This window comes from Poeciliopsis prolifica, unplaced genomic scaffold, assembly GCF_027474105.1.
Source record: "Poeciliopsis prolifica strain line A6 unplaced genomic scaffold, Auburn_PproV2 SCAFFOLD002, whole genome shotgun sequence".
Lineage (NCBI taxonomy): Eukaryota > Metazoa > Chordata > Actinopteri > Cyprinodontiformes > Poeciliidae > Poeciliopsis > Poeciliopsis prolifica.
In genome coordinates, this window is record NW_026562377.1 from 17457796 (window position 1) to 17478871 (window position 21076).

Sequence of the window (21076 nt, forward strand, 5' to 3'; positions counted from 1 at the left end):
AGCCTTCGGTGACACTAAATCCAGCGTGAATAAAAGGTGCAGTTCAGAAAACTGGTGACATCGACATGTTTTACTGGTGTATACAAAATTGAAATTGCAATTTTCAGGATTTTTGCACCGTTTCTTTTTCTCTCGTTACACAAAAGCAATGAGGTCGAGGTTAGGATATCAAGGTCTGGTGTTTATGCAGCACAACACAATTGCTTCGTAGAAAGAAAGCAATCATTCCAAAGTTAATCGCTCAGATTTGAGCTCATATGATGAAGATAAGTAGCATGAGGAAGAGCAAGATGGGACAAGTTGACTGAAAGGCTGATGATCCATTAGATCAGAGATTCAAAAGACTGACACCCTGTTAATTCAAATCAAAGGCCCTGCTGCGGAGACAAGGTGGAAGAAATGAAGCTGGTGGAGGAAGACGACCAAAATCAAACAAGGTATTTATGTAGGTCAGTTCATTACAGCATCCTTTTTCTTTGGTCATTTATTTCATACATTTCAGGGTTGAAACGAGAACTATTGCTGATCTTTTATTTACACTGCTGTAAGATTATTAAACTCACCATTTAGTTGGGCTCTGTTTTCTAATTTCTGTAGGGAGGCACTATGAAATAACTCACATCTGTTATCTCTAATTTGTAGTGTGCAATGTTACAAACAAAGTGTTGTTTTGCAGTCCTGCTTTTCTTTTGTTTGAGAAAATCACTCTATTGTTGTTTCAGTTATGTATATCAAAGGCAATTGTGCTCTACTTTTCCATGCAACACATTGTAATTCTAAATGTGGTAGTCACATTTTGCTTTACAAAGCAATCCATTCAAAGACCCTTATGTTTAGGAAAATAGTAATATGAATTTCATATTCTTTGAAAAGAATGAGAAGTGTGACTAAATTTTTATTTAAGTTCGATCTGCCAATATCAGCAGATTTTCTGACAACACAGATGACAAAATATGTAATTTACTGAGCAAACAAACAGTGGATTCTATCAAGTGCCTCTGGGGACATTAATCTGAATTACCTTTCATCTACACATATGAAAATAAACCCTCCCACACATAATACTGAAAATCTGGAATCCAAACAAGCTGACCAACTAATTTGTGCTACATTCAAAAGTGTTCAACACATGAACAGTCCGTGCAGAGCCCAGACCTGATTATGGAAAGGGATTAATAGATTAAGGTATTAATATTTTAGTAGAGGGAGAAAAACAATGTCAACAGGAGTAAATGAGAATCATAAGGTGTTTCTTTCCTTCCAGGTGTAAAAAAAAAGCCCATTGAAAGGGGGGGGGGGGGGGGGAAGAAATACCAGTTTTGAAATTAGTTTTAACTTTTATATCATTTTAAAGGTGACCTGTTAAGCAAAACTGTCTTTTTTCATATCTTTGAATTTCTACTTGAGTCTTCACTGCTGAAACTAAAACATAGTTTTCCATTTCTGCTTTTATTACCTCATTCATAGACATGCGTGCATGTTGGTTTGGACCATAATAATACCAACCAAACATGCTCCCAGTTGTTTAAGCGATGCAACAGCCAGAGTAAGACTTACAATACATTATGCACAAACACACACATAATTGAATCCAGACATTTCACCAAACTTCTCTCTTTCATCAGGACTCTAACTCCCACAACCTCTTGTCTCAACTAGATTTTATGGTTCTAAAGTATGCTTTGATCAGATTAGGTTTAGAGGAAGGGCATGCCTTCTACATCCTAATATCTGGCTGTGTTGGAAAGGCGAGTTGCTTTAGCTTCCAGCAAATGCATTAGCATTGCTTGTAACCACAAGTCAATACTCAACTCCCTCAGTTTCCCCATTATGAAACTGATCCTTCTCTGTGGTCTTCTGATGCAGCAGAAAGACATTCCTTCAGTGATGCCGTCAAGAACAGTGCATTGATTTTGCTTTGTGAGATATTAAAACTGAATGATGCAAACTTCACAATTTGAGAGACATAAAGAGAGGTGAAGCAAACGTGGGAGACTGAGAGGAGATGACGCAGGTGGCTTACACCGACTTGACAAAGTTAGAGCCTGGCAGTAGGCCATCTGAGGAGGCCAGTGGCAGTGTTGTGACACAGGAGACGGCGGTGGCACTCGTTGCCCATTTGTCATTGTGCCCTGACTGAACGGTCCTGAAAACAGATGCTGCTCTCGCCTCCCTGCAGCGTTCTTTACTCTTAGAAGTCGGGAGGCAGGTTCCAAAAGCAAACCATGAGCTTTTCTAAGCTGATCCAAGAGTACAAAAAGCCGTCTGGCCAACAACACAGACAGCATGCTGAGGAAGAGTGTGGCATTTAACTAATTACAGTGCTGTGAAAAACTATTTCCATAGAATTCATGTGGTTTGAGTTCTTTTATCAGTCTTAAATGGTCATAAAGATTTTAATATCAACTACAAAATTGAGTGTCAAAAAAAAATTGTGTTTTAACCAACCTTGTTTTGTGTAGAAACGTAATAATACCCCAACACTATTCACTGTGACCCCATGGAAGGGTATATATATATATATATATATATATATATATATATATATATATATATATATAATATATATATATATATATATGATTTTAATTTTCATAGACTAAAATGAACATTGAGTAAAATGGAGCTCAAGAAGTATTTGTAACTCTTAGTGGAGCTTATAGATGTCAATGACTTCTGTTTCTCATTCTTTGGTTTCTTCAGATTGCGGTATGTTGTGCTGCTTTTGTTCTTCAGGTTGAGTCAGATAGCTTATGTTCCCCTTAAAAAATTATTTGAAAAGTACTCTCAATTTTTTTTTTTGTCAAACTTAAATGAAAGAAGACATATTTCAGAAAGAAGATTCAGCTTTCATGGTACCATCAGTAATCTATGCATACACATGAAAACTGAGCAAAAAGTACAAACACACAAATGTGATAAGTGAAAATCTTTCATCCATCCCTCGACTTCCTTGTATTTTTTCTGAAACCTCGCTCTTCCTGTCTGCTCACCGCCTCGTTTCAATATTCATACATCTTATCACCTGAGCCACTTTCAAACCTCAAAGTTTGCCTTCGTCCTATGATCTCTCAATCTCCTCGTCATTCCTTTTTGCTCTGCCCTTTACTCTTCGACTTGATTTACCCATTCTCCCCTCTCCACTCTTGCTTTTCTCAGCCCCATTCCTTTCCCCTTGCAGCATCACCCTTGAAATCTATTCGCCTGCCATCAGCCAGAGAGGAGATGAAAATCGATTCTCCTTCCAGCAACTGCTTCTCCCTGGTTAAAGGGAGAGGGGAGACAGTTAGCTGGGCTCTAAGTAAGGCCGTCCATCCATCTCCCTTTGTGGTCTGACGACAAGACTGCTCTGAAATCAGTGCAGCCCCGACTGAGACAGCAGAGAAATTAGCAAAAGGAGAGGCACAGGGAACGCAAACCAGGCAAAACTACATTGTGCAGTAACAGACTTGCAATAAAAAACATAAGTACGGGTTCCAAAACTTAAATATAACCAACCTAACCTCAAGGACTTTATTAAGAAATAGAATATTAATCAGATTGATAATGAACAACCTACAGAGTCACCAAGAAAATATTTTAAAATAAATGTCCACAGTTTGGATAAATGTATCAAGTAGAAATATGCTTTGATTGCTTTTATTTTTAGCAAGATTTGCGAAGTGATTAACTTGGGAAACTGATGCTTGGTTTTAGTTGGCTTATTTTATGTTACAAATACTGAGCTTTTGAAAAGTCACTGGAAGCCAGAGGGAGAGAAAATTTAGTTTGAGAGACAGACACAGAGCGAGTTACAGAGGAAAAAAAATAAAATAAAAAAATAAAATAATTCTTGCAAACGCAAAGAGAGATAAACCAGCCAGATCACAACTCTGCTTTCATCTGGTGGGTCAAGATACAGACAGGTGAAATGAGCCAAATACAGAAGACATGAAATATTCAGCAGGAAATATTTCAAAGAGCTTGTGCTAATGTGGACAAATCCTGTGTGAAGGTATTTACAGGTACAAAGACGCAGAGTATGTGTGTCCTGAATGCATGAAGAACAACCCCGTAATAAATAGAAGCTCAGAGCCAGACCCGGAGAGAGAGCAGACAGTTTTCAAAGTGTCAGTGGTGTCAGTGACAGTCTGTCATAACAACCTTCTTGAAGCTGTGCCTCTGTCTTCCTCTGACTGAAGATTGTGTGTGCAGAAGGCTGTAAAGATCTCAGCCAAACAGAGAGCATTAACAAGAAGAACACGAGCATCCAAGGCGAAGTGTCACATTTAAATTGATATTTGACGTGAAAATGGGTCATAGCCCATGAGATTAAGGTTATTAGAATACCTCACAACAACTAAGCAAATGTTGTTGTGAACACTAGTTTGCACTGCTGTACATTTTGCTCAGTTAAGGTATTTTAAATGCTGCAAAATGAATATTCCTCTGAGAGAGGTCCAGTGAGTAGAACAACTTTAGGTGTTCTTGCTAAAAGACCAGTAGAGAGCAGGGCTCTTCACCTGCTCATGGGCGTCAAGAAGAGTTTATGTGTTTAAATCTGAAACTAAACAGAAAGAGATATGAGTGCCAATTGTTAGCAGCATGCCCACTTGCTTGTTCTGAGTCAATGATCTGGAAAATTACATCATTTGCACATTGTCTCACCTGCCGATCCACTGCAGACATTCTTTCTTAAGGGCTATATGAAAATGTTTGCAAGAAGGTCTGTTTGTTTCTGTATTTGGGGGGGGGGTTCCTTCACAGGGTCAGTAAAAGCAGTCTGTACAGAAAAGAAGAATTTTCACATTTATGTTTGGAATATCAGTACAAGGCTATAAACCCATTATTTTTGATCAGCAACAGAAATCGGAGATCAGGAACCTACAGGTGGAATTTTACAGCAGATATAAAATAATAAGGTCACATTCCTTTGTTTTGATCAATTATATCTGCCTCCAGTGGCGTAACTTTAAGGGTTTCTCATTTTTCATTCATCTGTTCTTAGATCAAGTAAAGATGAAAAGTGGTCCAGATTGAACCAATAAGCATTAGTTCTATGACAGGCAAATTAGATAATTCAAACTTTTTAAGTCTCATGACTTTTTGGCCCGTTTGCTAAGACACTGCAAGGCATTTAGAGACAGATGTCTGTCCCATTTTGTTTTAGAAACAAACTTTTAGGTCAAAATGACATTTTGAGCACTGTAAAAGCATGTTACAAGAGGGAAACATGTTTTGTTTAATTCGAGGAATCTTCCTATGCTTGTCTGACCCTAAACAATTATTCTTTTGAGGTTTTTTTCATGCTCCACTGCCAGACCTTACAAGTACACAAACACACTCAGCTTTTAAACTGTGCTCCATTCAGGACTGAACAGCTGCTGTGAATTAGATTCAAAGTTTAGCAACTTTCTACTAAGGTAAAAGAGTTGTCTTTTCTCGTGTTTCTTGGTCGTGTGTTGTGTGTGCATCCTCTCGCAATTAGGTTACACTTACATCAACAAAGTTAAATCTGCCACTTCTTTTACTATTGTAACATTTGCATGCAAGTATGGAAGTATTTCTTTTTTTTAATAGAAATGTTCAAATTTATTTGAAATATGACTTTCTAAAAAATAGAGTAAATGTACTAAAATGTATTTTGCAAAAGTCTGCATCTCATGAAAAATGATAAATGAATATAAGTTGGTTCATGTCTGAGCAGTAAATGTACGTATGGTTGCTGTAGTTAAATCTGTGTTGGTTGACAAAACGAGCTACCCGTTGTGAAGAGTGTGCACTTTCATTGCAACATGCTACAGTAAAAACATGTAAGATTGCAAATCAAGAATACTGACTGATCCTACCAATGATACCAGGGTACAAACTGTAGCAGTTCTGAGTTTATGTCTAACAAATTCACTCATCTTCAAAATTAAATCATAAGTTGCACTGTCACCATATTATAGAAATGCTTTTCTAACATAATTACTACATTTTGTTACATTAGCAACCTTTGGATGAAACTACAAAAGGAAAAAAAAGAGGTTGTTCTGGTGTTAAATTTGTAGAGGACTATATATACAAATGGCTAAAGCATAATTATACAAATTCCCCAGTAATGACCGTAGTAGTGAAAATACCATAAATCTTAGGAGTTTAATACGTTTTACATATAAATGCATTTATCTGGAGGCTCATGTGTGGAGAAATTAATGTGTCACATTTTTATCAGGATTAAATGTATTGCTAAAAGCACTGAAACCTTTTATGAGACAATCTGTGTTAGACACAGGGTGAAGACCGTTTGGCAGCTCTTTAGAAGTAAGGCCAACATTTTTATTAATGTTCCTCGCTTGTTTCGCAAAATGGATGCACATGGACTTAGTGAAGATAAATAACTAGTCAATTTTCACCACATGCAGACTGAGCGCCGGCCCTCGATTACAGAGTTCACCCCCGCCCCCGTGGTTCAGTGGTCAGCAGATCTGAAGTGAGAGCACAGCATCAAACGGCGCACCCATCTAAAGCTGGATTAGACTTGTATGCGAGCACCCTCTCTGAAATATTTATCTCGCTTTTCTCCAGGAGCATGGCACATGAACTCAGGAAACTTTCACAAGAGATGGATTAATTTACATGCTTTGGAATTAGCACTAAGATCAAAGAGAGAGGATGTCAGGGGAGCATCTTAAAAAACCTCTGCGTATCTACAGCAGAGATTATGCTTTGCTTTAAATCAGCTTCTATTTTCATAACGATGCATAGAAAGAAATAAAAGGCTGGCGTTTTACTTAATTACAGACTCAACTTGTAGATGAAGTAAAGCAGATACAAACAACAAAATAAAAGCAAAATAAAACAATTGCTCTTTAGGCTAGCATAAGACAAACTGAGACCAGAAGGGTGTTATTTTAAATTTCGGTGTTGGCTCTGCAGAGAAGCGACGCACTACAACGCACTGAAGAGAACTGGAACTTTTTTTCACACCACATTAGCTAAGTTAAAATTTCGGGTAACACTTTATTTGATGGGTTGTGAATAAGACTGTCATGACACTGTCATAAAGACATGACGTAACACCTGTCATGAACATGAGTAAGTCTTCATGAATATTTATGACTGTTGTCATAAAGTGTCATTTGGTAAATCATGACACTTTTAATACAAAGTTGACATTCAAAATGTCTTTGTTATGACAACTTGACATTAACCAGGATATTACGATCCGACATAAATTTGTTTATGACAGTGTCATGACAGTCTTATTCACAACTCGTCAAAGTGTTATCAAATCTCCATCCGTTGTCTTTTATTTGAACTGAGAAAGTCACGCAAACATCTGGGAAATACAAGAAATGCCATTTACTTTTACATGCCAAGGTAAACCGACAAAGAATTGGTCCTCTTACCATCGCAGTCACCCAAGTGGGCCACGTTTCCATGTTCAACATCTTGCTCGAATGGCAGCCTGCGGAGGATAAAAGGCACACTCATTAATCACAGAGCACACAAGCACAACAAGGCAACCACTGAAGCACAGAGCAGATCGTCCCTGATAGGGCTGCACTATCTCAACATTGTACGTAACAACTGTGGGAATCTTTACAAGCTTTATTTTTTTCTGCTTCAATACAAGAAACTCGTTTTTATTTTGAGAAAGTGAATAAAAATTCATTAAGTCATAAAAACAACTAAAGAGGCCCTTGAGGTATCTAATGTTCCATAATAATTACCATTCCAATTTTAAAGATAACCATTCACGCCTGCAGCTGTGTCCATAATTAAGCTGGATGACAAATATTTCTAGGTCAGCATGCAAATCTTCACATGAAGTTTTTGGCTCTAAATATAAACTGCCCGTCTTCAAGGATTAAGGAGTTTGTGTTGCTTGCAAATATCAATTTACTTTAAATGCACATAGTCAAACATGTTGGTCTGCTATCTAAACAACAAATACTGTTAAGTCTGCTTCCGTCTGTCTACATGTAGGCTGATAGTGTTGCATTTTTACTCCTTTTACATTCTACCAGGCACAATGACTCATTTTCCAATAATATTAAATGGTTGAAATATGCATCTGATCATACTGAAGTGAATAGTTTGCCATTTGTATAAGATTTTCTTTTTTTTTTTTTTAAGAATGACAACATCAGCGAGAATTCTTAAAAACTACAATGCATGAATTAATAAATGATCTGCACATCATTAAGTAAAGTAGGTATTTGCAAAATGTGACCTAATTCCTAGAAAAACTTTACTTGCCAACACAGCAGGTGTTTTTTTTAAGTTGACCACAAGGTTTGAACACATCTAAAGAGGAATCCTGGCCCACTGCTCTTTGCATAAAGTCTCTAAATACTTGAGGTTTCATGACAACGTCATAACTTTTATGACACCGTCATAAAAGTTATGACAAGAAGTGGCTTTTCTGCAAGATTTTGGCTCAGTTAAGAAGATTCCTCCCCTAACAGGGTTGAAGTTATTCTGTGCCTTTAGAAGAAACTGCTCCAAACTGCTCCAAGTTGACTGAGGTAAAAATTACTGGGTCATATTTAACAATTTTTAATTCTCCAAATGAAAGAACTATGGCAGGAAACACACACATGTGCACACTAATAAAACTGGTTGTTGCTCATGTTGCTGTTGCTGAATAAAAAATATCTTAAATGAACAAAAAGTCTTGCACACATGAGGACTCCGTTGGTTGCAACACTTTGTAGTCCCAAACTAAAGTTTCAAACATTTGGCTCTATATCAGAATATTTAAAAAGCTGCGTTAATAGCATGTGACAGTCATGTGAGCAAGATTTCAAAAGGTGAATCTGTGAAAACATTAGAGATGGAGAATTGCTACATGGCAAATATTCTGGGAAAAAATATCTTAAATGATCACATGCAGGTCTATGTACTTGCAAAAAAAAAAAAAAAAAGTTCTAGAAAACAAGCTTGAAGCATAACGTTTCCAATTGTGTTTTTTCCTGTAGGGACTACGGTCTTCATGTCATAAACATGACATGAAGACATGGAGAGTTGAGTTTTGATACAACCATTTCATGTAAACCTAAGCTAGGAATCAGCATGTTCCTCTGTCTCAAATATTTTAATCCATGCAGCTCAGTATGTTTCCAATTTTGACTGTGGTTCAAACTACCACATTGACACATTTCTCCTGGTCAACTTTGGGCCGATTCCTCAACTTTCTCCTGATCATCTTCACCCATGAGTCAAGATCTTGGATGAAGCTCGAAGGCAAAGAGTGACCGATGGTCATTTAATATTGCTATGAATGAACCAACAGCTGTCGCTGGTGGTTCTGGACAACATTCCAGCCTTTTTCAGATACTTTTTCTTCCCAACATCCTTTGAAAGCTCTTTGTTATTTTTGAGGCTTGGACCATGAGAATCCCATGACTTTGAGGACAGGTGTGTTTTATACACACAGCCACTTGAGGTCATGAGTGTCTTTATTTGGCTGATAGAACCAATCTGTTGGAGCCAGAACTTACGTCTAGTTTCTGATGATTAAATAGTTCTTTATCTCAATGCCATGCAAATCATATTTTAGCTTTTACATTACAATGTGTTTTTTTCTTTGTACAATTTTGGTTGACATTCTCTCTCTCTCTCTCTCTCTCTCTCTCTCTGCATTGAAACCAAACTACTTGCTATTCAAGAAGGAGGTCAATGTCCATGGCTATTTAAGATTCATAAAAATCTAGAAGAATATTTTCAAATTATTCAAATGTTACTAAAAAATGTTTTTAATTGGGAGATTTTTTTTTTCAATAATCTCACAATAAAATTGCAACTTACTGTATTTCTGCAGCTAATTTCCTATTTGGGCAACAGTGAGAGCAGAAAACTCAACACTCTATAAGTTACAACGAAGCGAGGAAGTCCAGAGGAAATGGCTCGGCACAGGCCAGGTGCTCTCAAAGAAAAACACAACTGCTTTTGGTTATGGCTCGTGTCAGGGGAACAGCTCCACGTTGCAACGCGCAGAGACAAACGAGACTCTGTAGTTTAGTCTGAGCACAATGTACTTGCCTGCAGGCTTCATTTAGAGCAGAGCTCATTTAATGAAATGCATATGAAAGAAAAAATTATTGTTTAGTGATTTAAGTGGAACATATGCGAAAGTTCTGCTTTGGCAATTTTTCAAGAGCAAAATAAAACATACTGCATCCTGTAAAACTATATAATGCGCCTCGAGCTTTTCCCATTCGTTCAAATAAGAGTCACATGCTTCAGATTATTTAATGGGGATTTTATGTTACAACCTGTTATCAGAATATATAGGTTATGTTATAACCCTATATATATATAACCTTATATATAAATGGAGCAGAATTGGAAGGAAAATTCTACAAGGTTTTCTGACTTTTTTATGAACAAAATATTTAAAGAGAAGTTTAGGCTGTACTTTTGTAGATGTTAAAATCTTATATTGTTCTGTAACCTTCACCTGCTTTGAACATCTCTACAACTTTATGTCTCACCTTTAAAAACAATTACTTCAACAGGGTTTTAATTAAGGTCATCAAACTGAAAAGAATTTGTTACAGTTTTCCAATTTTTATTTCTAAACCGTTATCTTCCAATTTATATATATATATATATATATATATATATATATATATATATATATATATATATATATATATATGTATATGTATATAAGCTGCTTTGTTCTGGTCTATCACATAAAACTAAATAGACTGTATGGATTCTGAGACTCCATTGTGACAAAAAGGGGAAAGTGTAATGTATGATTAGTTTTGCAAGATACTATACCTGAACTGTTTGGTGATCAGTAATCAATGTAAACAAGCATAAAAATGCATTGTTATCATCACTCACAAATACCACTGAAAAAAACCAAATGTCTAAACAGATTTCACTTTAGACTTCAATCTAGAAAAGAAGCAGCTTGGCAGGAGTATCAGAATAACCTTTGAAATTGGTTTGAAATGCCATTCTGATCAGTTTTCTACAGATACTCCTGGTTCCTATGCTTTAGCTGCAAAACAAAGTGTGCAACACATGGTGACATTTAAAAATCAAAAGTGACAGAAGTACTGAGCAGAACTCAGGCTTTATAGGACAACATAGAGAAGAATCAGTGGAAAAGGGGCTTCAATTTGTCAGGTGAAGCTGAAAGGAAGAATATCAACAGAGCATCTCAAACAAAATAATGAGGTGAGTTGCAAACAACATTACGTAGAGTCTGTACTAAGATTTAATCGTAATCTGATTTGTCTGCAGACTGAGTGGTGATTACAGCACCTTTCCCTTTAACATTCACAATAAAGCATGATCCAGGGATATAGGGGGTTATGTTCAGATTCTTCTTTAGTGGTAGATTGGGTCACCGATAACATTCTGTAATTGCATTAAATCTGAGGCCCGGGCAACAGACCATCAAGTTGCTTCCATAAAGACCAAAACCAGGAAGGAGCAGTGGACTTGACGCTGTCCAAAGCCTGAGCGGAGGCTCACTGTGGAGTTTAGCAGCAGGAACAATGTATTGGCACGAGTAAATATACTTCATGGTAAGAGTGCACTCTTCCAAATCTTAAACATATGTCTTAATAATTTTTCCCTCAAAGCATAATTGGTGAAAATCCTAATAAGCACATGGGGAAATAAGCCAAAGCCATGTTGGACTTTCTATGCAATCTAGATTATACCATTTCTTTCATGACGTCATGAAAAGTAAATATTAGACGCGCACACAACATCTAAAGAATGAGAGCAGGTGAGACTACTACATTGCCTTTGAAAGTTTGATTTTATAATTAGAAAACCTTGCGGTACAGTAACCATTTGGCCTTTTAATGCCTCTGAAATGCTTTGATAAATGAGTTTAAATAAGCAGTGGACGCATGGAAGATATCATAAAGAATAAAGTCCTGAGTTCAGGGTTGCCTCATACTCTGCTAGACTACATATAGACTGACAATGTTGCATTTTTTACATATTGTAGATTCGTTCAGGTTCACTAACTCATTATTCAAAGCCTTCAAAGTAAGATATAATAAAGACCAGATGATTCCCATGGTACATGCTGTTGAAAGTGTTGCAACATGGTGTCCAAAACTGAGGTGCTGATAACCTTTATTGCATTCCTACTAATGAAAAATAATATATCAAGTGATTATTATAATTTCCGGACAGAACATCTGTATGCTTTTACTTTGCACCAAATTTAAAAGTATAAATGTGCTGGGCAGGAGAACAGACGTTAAAAATTCAAGCTGAAAAGGATCATGAATGTCATGAAAGGTACACTTTCCTTCAACAAAAGTGGCACAGATAGAAACATAAAATAGTAAATAGAAAATTACTGTTCCAGTCAGACATTTACATGAGGTCATCAAGGACATGACTGTCTATTTATTTAATAAGACTTTGTGACATTAGGAGCCTTTGATCATGGCAATCAGAAAGAGAGGAAAGGGGAGTAAGGATACCAAGATGGAGAACCGCATACCACATGACTTCATTGGTTATCAGACTCTGTATATGGGATGCACACATTGCCATTAATTCCACGAGTCACTACATACCTGGAATATTTTTGCCTTTGACTGATATTTTTAAATATCAATCAAGCACACCACCTAATTTATAATTTCAGTGGGAGAAAATAAAATGCATAGGCTTGATGTCAGACATTTATCTGTCACTATTACAGTGTTTGGATAATCCTCTTTCATAAGTCCCACTGCATGACCCACTAACTAGCCAGGCTAGTGTGCAAGTTTATGTGCAAGTTCTTGTACTTCACCTCACATAAAACATTCAGCATTTTGAAACTTGTAGAGAATTGGTAGTTCCAGCAAGGCAGTGCTCCTAACCACATATCAAACCACTATTGCAATGGATAAAGCTGGCTGACATAAAGTTTCTCCGAATACTCTGGTGCAACCCCATTGAAAATAAATGACCAATGCTTAAAAGCTCAACAAAAACTGACAAGTTTAAATGATATATACCAATTATTGAAAGAATAATGTTAAATCTGGCCAGAATTGTGGTAAGACATTGCACATTGATAGTTCAAATAAATCATTAGAAGCAAGCACACAGCCTAATATGACATCTATGTCAATGGTATGTTAATGGTAAACTTCTTGATGACTGTTTTGTGTTTGTTATGATGTAAAGCACTTGCTGCTGAAATGTGCTATACAAGTAAAATTTGATTGATTACCTACTTAGTTTCTTTGATTTTATGCTAAAATCAGGAGAGCACAATTATAAAAATACAAATGAATTCATAAAGCTAATGGTTTTAACATTACTATTTAAAAATGCAAAACTTCCTTGGTGGTTTTCCATGTCACAATCTCTAGCATGATACTGCCTGACGATGGCTACCTGAGAAAGGTTGCAATATTCCACAAAAAGGAAATTCTCAGAAACTCAATATGTATTCAATTGCAAAGTTGACCGCCCTTGGTAAATCTAATCAAGACAAACACAGAAGCCTTTAATAGTATAAGCAGCCTACCTGAGGCGGTATTTAAGGCCTATATTGTCTGTTCAGCTGGCACTACACTTGTGTTTGAAAGCCTAACTCAATAAGCGGCTTGATTTATGAGAGATTTGATTTCAGTGGAGGGAAACGATCAAGACTGGAGGTGAGCCATGTAGACAGACAAGTGCAGCAGGAACAGCGACGGGTCTCACTCTAGTATACAAACCCGCCATCTCTGACACCTACGCAATGTTTTGTGACAGCTCAGTAGGTAAACACAAAAACAACATTTAGGATGAGCCATAAGTAATGGATGACACACAGGGAGAAAAAAGAAAAATTTACTTTAAAGACTAGAATCAAACGTAAAATTCCCAGTGTGGATAAATAATGCATGGCATATCTCTCAGGGTGCTAGTGCTGCTCTCAGAAGGCATAAATAACCACAGGATGACTAATAATGAAATAAATCAACACAAAAACAAATCTTTAGAATCAAAGGGAAAGAAAAGAGAAAGTGGTAATAAACCATGTACAACTTCAAAATAGGATCAAGAAAAAGTGTCGCAGAGCAGACAGGAAATAGAAGTATTTGGAGTGTTTGCATGGATGTGTAGCCACAAAGGAAAAGCGTCCCACCTGGTTCCAGGTCTGAGAAAGGAGCAGGTGCTTCCTCTCGTCCAGCCGCAGTACGGGTCCCTGGAGGCGATGCAGTTCCTGAAGGAAAAGCGGAGGAAAATTAATTACCTCAACCTAAAAGATTAAACTGGGTTCCCTTAAGGAGGCCTGAAAGTTAGACTTTGATCGATTTGATTATGAGAGCAACTTAAAGGGATAGTCATCTCAAACATGAAGGCTCAGTTCACTAATTAGTGTAGTTAGTACAACATTTTTACTTATAGGGGTAACATCATATTTATGTACACTTCAATGACAAAACATAAATGTTTTTCTTCAACAGAAAATTTAAGTGTCTTCTGTTTAAGGTTAGCTAAACATACAAACCTGTTTTATGTATTTGCCAACAAAAAACACCAAACGCAGTCATTTAAATTTTAAAATTTTGGTGAATACATTAGTTTCAGGGTAACCAAAGCGATAAATGACACTTACCATATGTGCTTGAAATACTAATGAAGAACAATAAATAACTGTGCTTTTGCTACTGACAGAGGCTCCATTAAGTTGAACATGGATTTATATTTTGCTTTGATTGGTTTTGGTTCAAAACTGAAACGTTTCCCAGCTGTCAATCAGGCCGTCATCCAGTGAAAATGAATGTAACCTGAGTCAGCAATACCTGGGTGCCTTTCAGCAATATTTGAATAGATTTCTTCACAAAGCAGAAAAAGGCTCTCGCAGCTCTCTATGTTGCACAAATGCAATAGAGATGCTGACTGCCACTAAATTCTGCATGTAGAGCCTGTAGAGGACATTTTAAGTTTACTGCAAAGGTTACAATGTTTATTATGACAATAAACCACAAGTAATATGCAATAATGACGCAAATAAAAAAGTGCAGTATTTTATTGCTGGAATTTTTAGTGAAGAGTTATAAGTTTAAAATAACAAAACACAGTGCACAATCATTGTCGCAAAATTGTTTCCATCTCCAAAGGAAATCTGGACATTTGCCATGAGTCAGTGTTGTTAGTGTTTTTTTATTTTTACAGTAAATCCAGCTGGCTGAGTATCCCGTGTTTATGTTAGTCTCTTTCCTAATGATGGAGATGATGATCTAAATACCTACTCAAACTCAGGAGTTTTGTTCCCCCCCCCAAAAAGTCCCCACAACCAGAACATCTGAGTTTTTCATTGTCCCTTTCCTGTCCTTTCGGCCTCCAGCACTGAATCTGGGTGTTTTGTCCCTTGTTAAAAGGGAACTGAATGACTTATAACTACTTGATTCAATTGACTAACTTCCTTCAAACAGTCCACCAAGTGGAAGTAAAATCAATTAAATATATTGATTTTACTTATAATAAAATAATAATAAAATATTATTGCATTATTTTTATATTATGTGAAGTTTAGTGTTGAGCATCCACAAACCCTGAAGACGTCAAGACTTAAATCAAATCTGATCTATTATGCTTGATCGTATTTAAGCTTTTACATACAAAGAACAAAGAAAGTTTGAAATCCATTCAAAGTAAAAGCATCCTGCACTACACAACACAATTGGGATTGAGCTGGAGACCAAATCAGGTTCTCAATGACTGGATATGCATTGAACCAGTTTCTCTTGTAAAGTGGCTTCAAATGACAAACAAGGCAAGATTTTATTGTAGTATGAAGAAACAAAAAATAAATAATCGTAACCCCGGTTTAGGAAATGCTGTCGGTGTCCATATTGCTTGGTGCATGATTTCACTGCAACATGTTAATAAATTACAAATAAGATCTTAGCTGTGTTTTCATTTGGTCTCCTGAACATCAAATGCCACAAGCAGCATTTAGTAGTGATGAGTAACACATTTTTTTCTGCAAACAGTAACCACTTCCCAATAGAATTGTTTGAAAAACTACTATTCTCTCTTGTAAAGTATTGCAAAGTGGATTATAGAACAATTATAAAACATTTAAATCCTCTGATGTTAACCTATATTAACATTCTATGGACCTCAAATAGGTCTGACTGTAAAAATCTAAATTGCATGGTCAGTGCAGGCTGCAAATTCAACTTAATCTAAATACCGGAAAAAGGTTTAATTGAACAATTACAACTAAATTGAGGGGGAGCTACGCATCACCATCGTCTATGCTAAAGAAATACTCAAAATCACGGCTTGTGGGTTAAAATAAACAGAGCATGAACCGCTGAAACGTGACTAAAAAATCCTGAACCTACTCGTGCACAGAAAAAGAACCCTGATACGCAAATATAATAAGCACACACGCTAAACACACCTCAGGGAGCATACGAGTGATTTACAAATGTGGTCTGGATTACACGCCTGCATGACTCACCTGCTCCAGTGAACACATGTGCTGCTGGGGTGTGCACTGGTTTGTGTTAGTGTGGCGGAGGACCCCAGCGGGCCGCAGGTCTTGTGAAGAGAGGACTGTTTCCTGTGTTGCTCTGATTGCGTGGGTGCAAGCAGGTGGAGCGTCATTACATCGCATTTATGCATCTTGTGTATTAAGAGTGAAATTGACCATAACAAAGGAAAGCTGTTCAAATGGCCTGCGTCAATAATTTTGGGTTTTTCTCTTGATTACACATCATGTTTTGAGCATAGTGGTTAAAAAAAAAAAAAAAAAAAAAACTATTATTTTATAAAAAAGTCATAATCATGCCACTAATAAATGAAAAGGTGAACTTCTCCATATTTTTCAAAAACACTTTTTTTCTTTCAGTTGTTTATAATTTCCTTTGAATAATTAATGTTTCAACACATTATTGAGCTTTAATGAAGACTGTCAGAAGAAAGTTGGAGAAGAGTGCCAGTCATTTTACCTTTTTGTTGTTTTGATGTTTATTAAAATAGAAGTAAAGCAATGGAAGCTGCATTCCAACCAGCACAGGCTGGCAGCGTAGCATGAAGTGCAGAAAAATAAGACGGCTTTACTTTTAGCTGCAATCATCTTACAAATTTGTGCACAACCCAAAAAATGTGTTTGGACAATTTCACGGAAGGCTGTGATTTAGTACCTTGTGAAAGATTGAACTCATTTTCCTTGACAGCTCTCTGATTGTGTATACATCCTAATGCCAATGCCGATTTGAAACACAGCAGAGGAAGTTCGTCTGATAATTATTAGCAAGTTCTGCTCAAATGCAGCTGTGACTAAGCACAGGATTTCTCAAGAAGTTCCCAGCATTGAAGTCTTTTACTGCATAACTGATTTATTCATGAACATTTTCACAAACAACAAAAACACAAGATCATAAACAGATGTTATGACGATGTAAACTATAACTGCTTCAGTGTAATTGCACACAGGAAGCAGAAAATTATAATCTTTTAACATCAAGTGATCAGAGGGAATGGAATCAGTTTCATCTTCCAAGTCATGCCTTCAGACTTACAGCAAAATACAGAAAAATATATTGCCTGTTCTGAAGTCTAGAACAGGCAATATTTCTACAACTAAAAGCACAACATAGAGTCATTGTGTTTCTGCGTCAGAGGTGCTTGGACAAACACGACATTTTAACTTTCGTTTATTTTATTTAATAAATTCTGTGTAAATAAATAATTGACCAGCATTGAAAGGGAACAAGTCAGACTGCAGCTATATACAGAAATAAAAGCAATTCATTGCATTTCCACAAAATGTCTTTAAACATGGCTGAATAAATGTTTGCCTTGTTTTGCTATGGTATTATGTGAAGAGAGGTAATGAGTGATAATGTCATGGCTCAAGTTTTTGTTTCTTCGATTAAAACGGCTAACACCACACCCCCCCAATTGCAAACCACAAAACTGAAGAGTTGTGATTTGGGAGAGTAGTGTTTGTTATGAAAATGCATTTTCAGACTAAAGCTGTGTGCTTATGGTCAGTGATCTTATGCTGTGATGGGTCACTTTAAAAAACCCTTTGGTTTTTAAATTTCTGTTCATTACTTCTGCTGAATTCTGTGAGGGGAGTCACCAAAACCATTAAGAAATATGACCAGCAAAGAACATCTAAAGATACACCTGCAACTTGACCTTCAATCATTTTTGTACCAAAATCTCAATATGGGTCTTAAAAGTTTCAAAACTAAAACCCTTTATTGGAAATTTTACAATCCCAATGCCTCAATCATTTAAACGGGATTCAATTGAGTTTTCAGAAATAATTAGGTATTATTACTTTTATTAAAACCAGAGATTATTTCAAGCTGAGCTTCTCTCAGACTGCAGCACAGCTCAAGTCTGCTGCAGCTCACAAAGCTCTGCTTTTCACCCTCCTTAAAGACAAATGTTGGATAGTCCCTCCAAGGTCACCAACTTTTCTTTTCCTCCCCCACTGCCCATTTAAGGTATGGCTTATTCTTTATGCGTCGCAAGCTTACTTCATGCATCGGGAATAGAGCTGGCATCGGGCCACCGGCACTCTGACCACACAGGAGGGGAAAGCGAGGAGCAGTGTGTGGCTCGCCCGGTCCAGAGTGAGAGACAGCAGCTGCCTGGCTTGCAGAGAGTCCTTAGCACACCTGCATCACAGAAACAGGCATGGACACACAAAACAAAAAGAATTTGCATTAACCAATTTCAATTACAAGCTCACGACCGTAGATTATACCCCTGACCTTGATCTGAGCATAGCAAAAGGGCAAAAATGTCTCTCTCGACTCATTGTGAAACACAAACAAGCCAAAAGTGTTCTATAAATAAAAAAAACTGTAATAAACGCGAGAGCGACAAGTGCCTGATGTAAAAATGCCAACCCAAATAGGCTGATTGTGGAACTTAAAGGGCTCGATTGGCCTTCAAAAACAGCGGCCAGGATCCAAATCACCTCTAATTGGCACTTAGAGTCATGAGAGCTGGCAACAACCTGCCTTCATGCAGCAGATTTACACCATATTATGCACATGTGCATCCATGCATTAGTTATATCAAGAAGGTTTATGGTAATAAGATTGTGGATGGCCCACAGTCATTAAGAAGTATATATCATTCTGCTAAGGCCAAGCTGTGAGTCATTCTTCACAGTCAGAATCATGAAATGCAGGGAAACGAGGAGGGAGAGTTCTGGAAAGGAGAGCAAAAGTAAAGAAGCTTTGAGCAATAAACATTAAATAAGTAAGATCAGTAAATAGCAGGAGATTCATGGTGCATTTGAGAACATAGACCTGTGTGACAGCAGACTCTAGGAAGGTTGCAGTATACCTAAAACATGTTATCTTTGTAGAGGAAACCAATGTGTTTGGGTAAAAAAAAAACTAAACTAGCACCTAAAATGCTTCTGCTATTTCAAGTCAATGTGTCATTTTGTGCTTTTTTTTTTATTTGTCATTTTGTCTTTAAACAACGACAGTAATGGATCTGTCCATTACTAAATGGGTAAAGGATCTGTTTTGGAAAACAGCATCTCAAACGTTTTTGCTCTTTCTTGTGGTAAAATTGCAATTAATAATGGCCAGTGACATTTTGTGTAATCTGGGGCTTATTACACTTTTTCTTTTCTTTTTTTTTTAAGAGATGCAGAGAAATTGACTTATGATTGGAATGGGAAGATTTTCAGCTTGCTCAGCCTTCAACAATGACCAGTGGGTTGGAAACTCTGAAATCCCATCTTATTTCCTATCGGTGCTCTGATCAGTGGTTTGACAATTTAACGGTTTGTGAAATTGGCAAAGGAAAGACTGACCTGGAGCCAACTACAGCAGAATACTTGGGAGGCTCATTGTGTACCAGCAAAGTTTTATTTCTTAGCTTGTTAAACTTTCGACCTCCTAAATGCTGAAGTTTTGAAGATCTGGACATCTTTTGGAAATCTTTTAAATAAAGCTGAGGATCTTCATTCTTTAAGAAAAATACAGGAAGATGTTTCAGTTTACAGTTTGTGATGCTTAATCGTTAATAGAAGGTGAGAAAATATTTTTAGATGACTATCACTCCAAATCCTTTGTCTTTTTTTAGAAAAAAACAAAAGATGATGATCATCTTGCCTTAAAAGGGGCATCTCTCTAGATGCCTAGGGGGGCGGGGGAGGGAAAACAAAAACATTTTGACCAAATCTAAACAGCTAAAGTTAATATTAGCAGATCAAAACTTGAAAACCAGAGATCTCAAATCTCTCATGAACCTCTAGGGGTCTTTTGTTTTTGATGTGCAGGTTAGAGTGATGAAGGCCTGGAGGAAGATGCAGCTGTAGTCTGATTAGACTGACGCCTGCTGTGATAGCTGGACTGTCAGCGACCTCCTGGTGAGCTCACCATGCACACCAAATTATTCCTAACACACTGGCTTCAGGCCTCACCAGCTTATTTGTCAAACTGTCTCCCTCACATTTCTCTAGCAATCATTGTCCCTCATTTTGTCAAATTTATGACAGAAATCATAAGCATGGGTTAAACGAGATGAGAAAGGAGCCAAATAAAAAAAGTCAGTTTTTAACCAGTCAGTTCAAGAAATATTCCCAATTACCACAACAGAAATTGTTTAGAAACATCTACTTTCTTTTTAAATGCCTCTAATTATCCTTAGTGAAAGATAATCACCATCCAAAGCTGCCTGCATCTGTGTGACAATTATCCCCTCTCCCCACTGCTGTCATGTGGAAGAACAAAACACAAAAAGGAGTGAAAAGGAAATGCAGCCACTGTTCACTATGTAATGATCTAGATCAAGTGAAGTCTCAAAGCTGTGCGCCTTGTGCAAAATGCTAATTACAGAAGCACAAGAGGCCCTGATCAATCCAATCTCTTGTAAAGATGGAGATAAGGAATAGGATTCAATTCAGACTGAAGACTGAGGGTCCGCCTTGCTGGCAATAACTTTGGTCAAGACCAAGGATGATTGGATTTTCACGTCTCTTTCATTATTTTCTAATGTTTGCCCATAACAGTTTGTCTCAACCTCATTAGAGGACAGTCAGATTCTGTGATAATGATTATTAGGCTCTAATTCAAGTCTCATCTAATTACCATAGTTCTCCTTCTTGTATGTTATTGGATTGTCTCAATCACTG

At 37.0% G+C, this 21076-nt stretch overlaps 1 protein-coding gene across 1 annotated transcript in view; it reads right to left on the reverse strand.

Moving 5' to 3' along the window:
* sema6bb (sema domain, transmembrane domain (TM), and cytoplasmic domain, (semaphorin) 6Bb) overlaps positions 1–21076 on the reverse strand; it is a 169867-nt gene that overhangs the window by 26943 nt on the left and 121848 nt on the right. Inside the window, exons 14-16 of the mRNA XM_055047752.1 lie at positions 18453–18593; positions 14087–14164; positions 7374–7432 (exon numbers count right to left, since the gene is read on the reverse strand). Of these exons, the coding sequence (XP_054903727.1) occupies positions 7374–7432; positions 14087–14164; positions 18453–18593 (278 nt within the window). The remainder of the gene's footprint in view (positions 1–7373; positions 7433–14086; positions 14165–18452; positions 18594–21076) is intronic.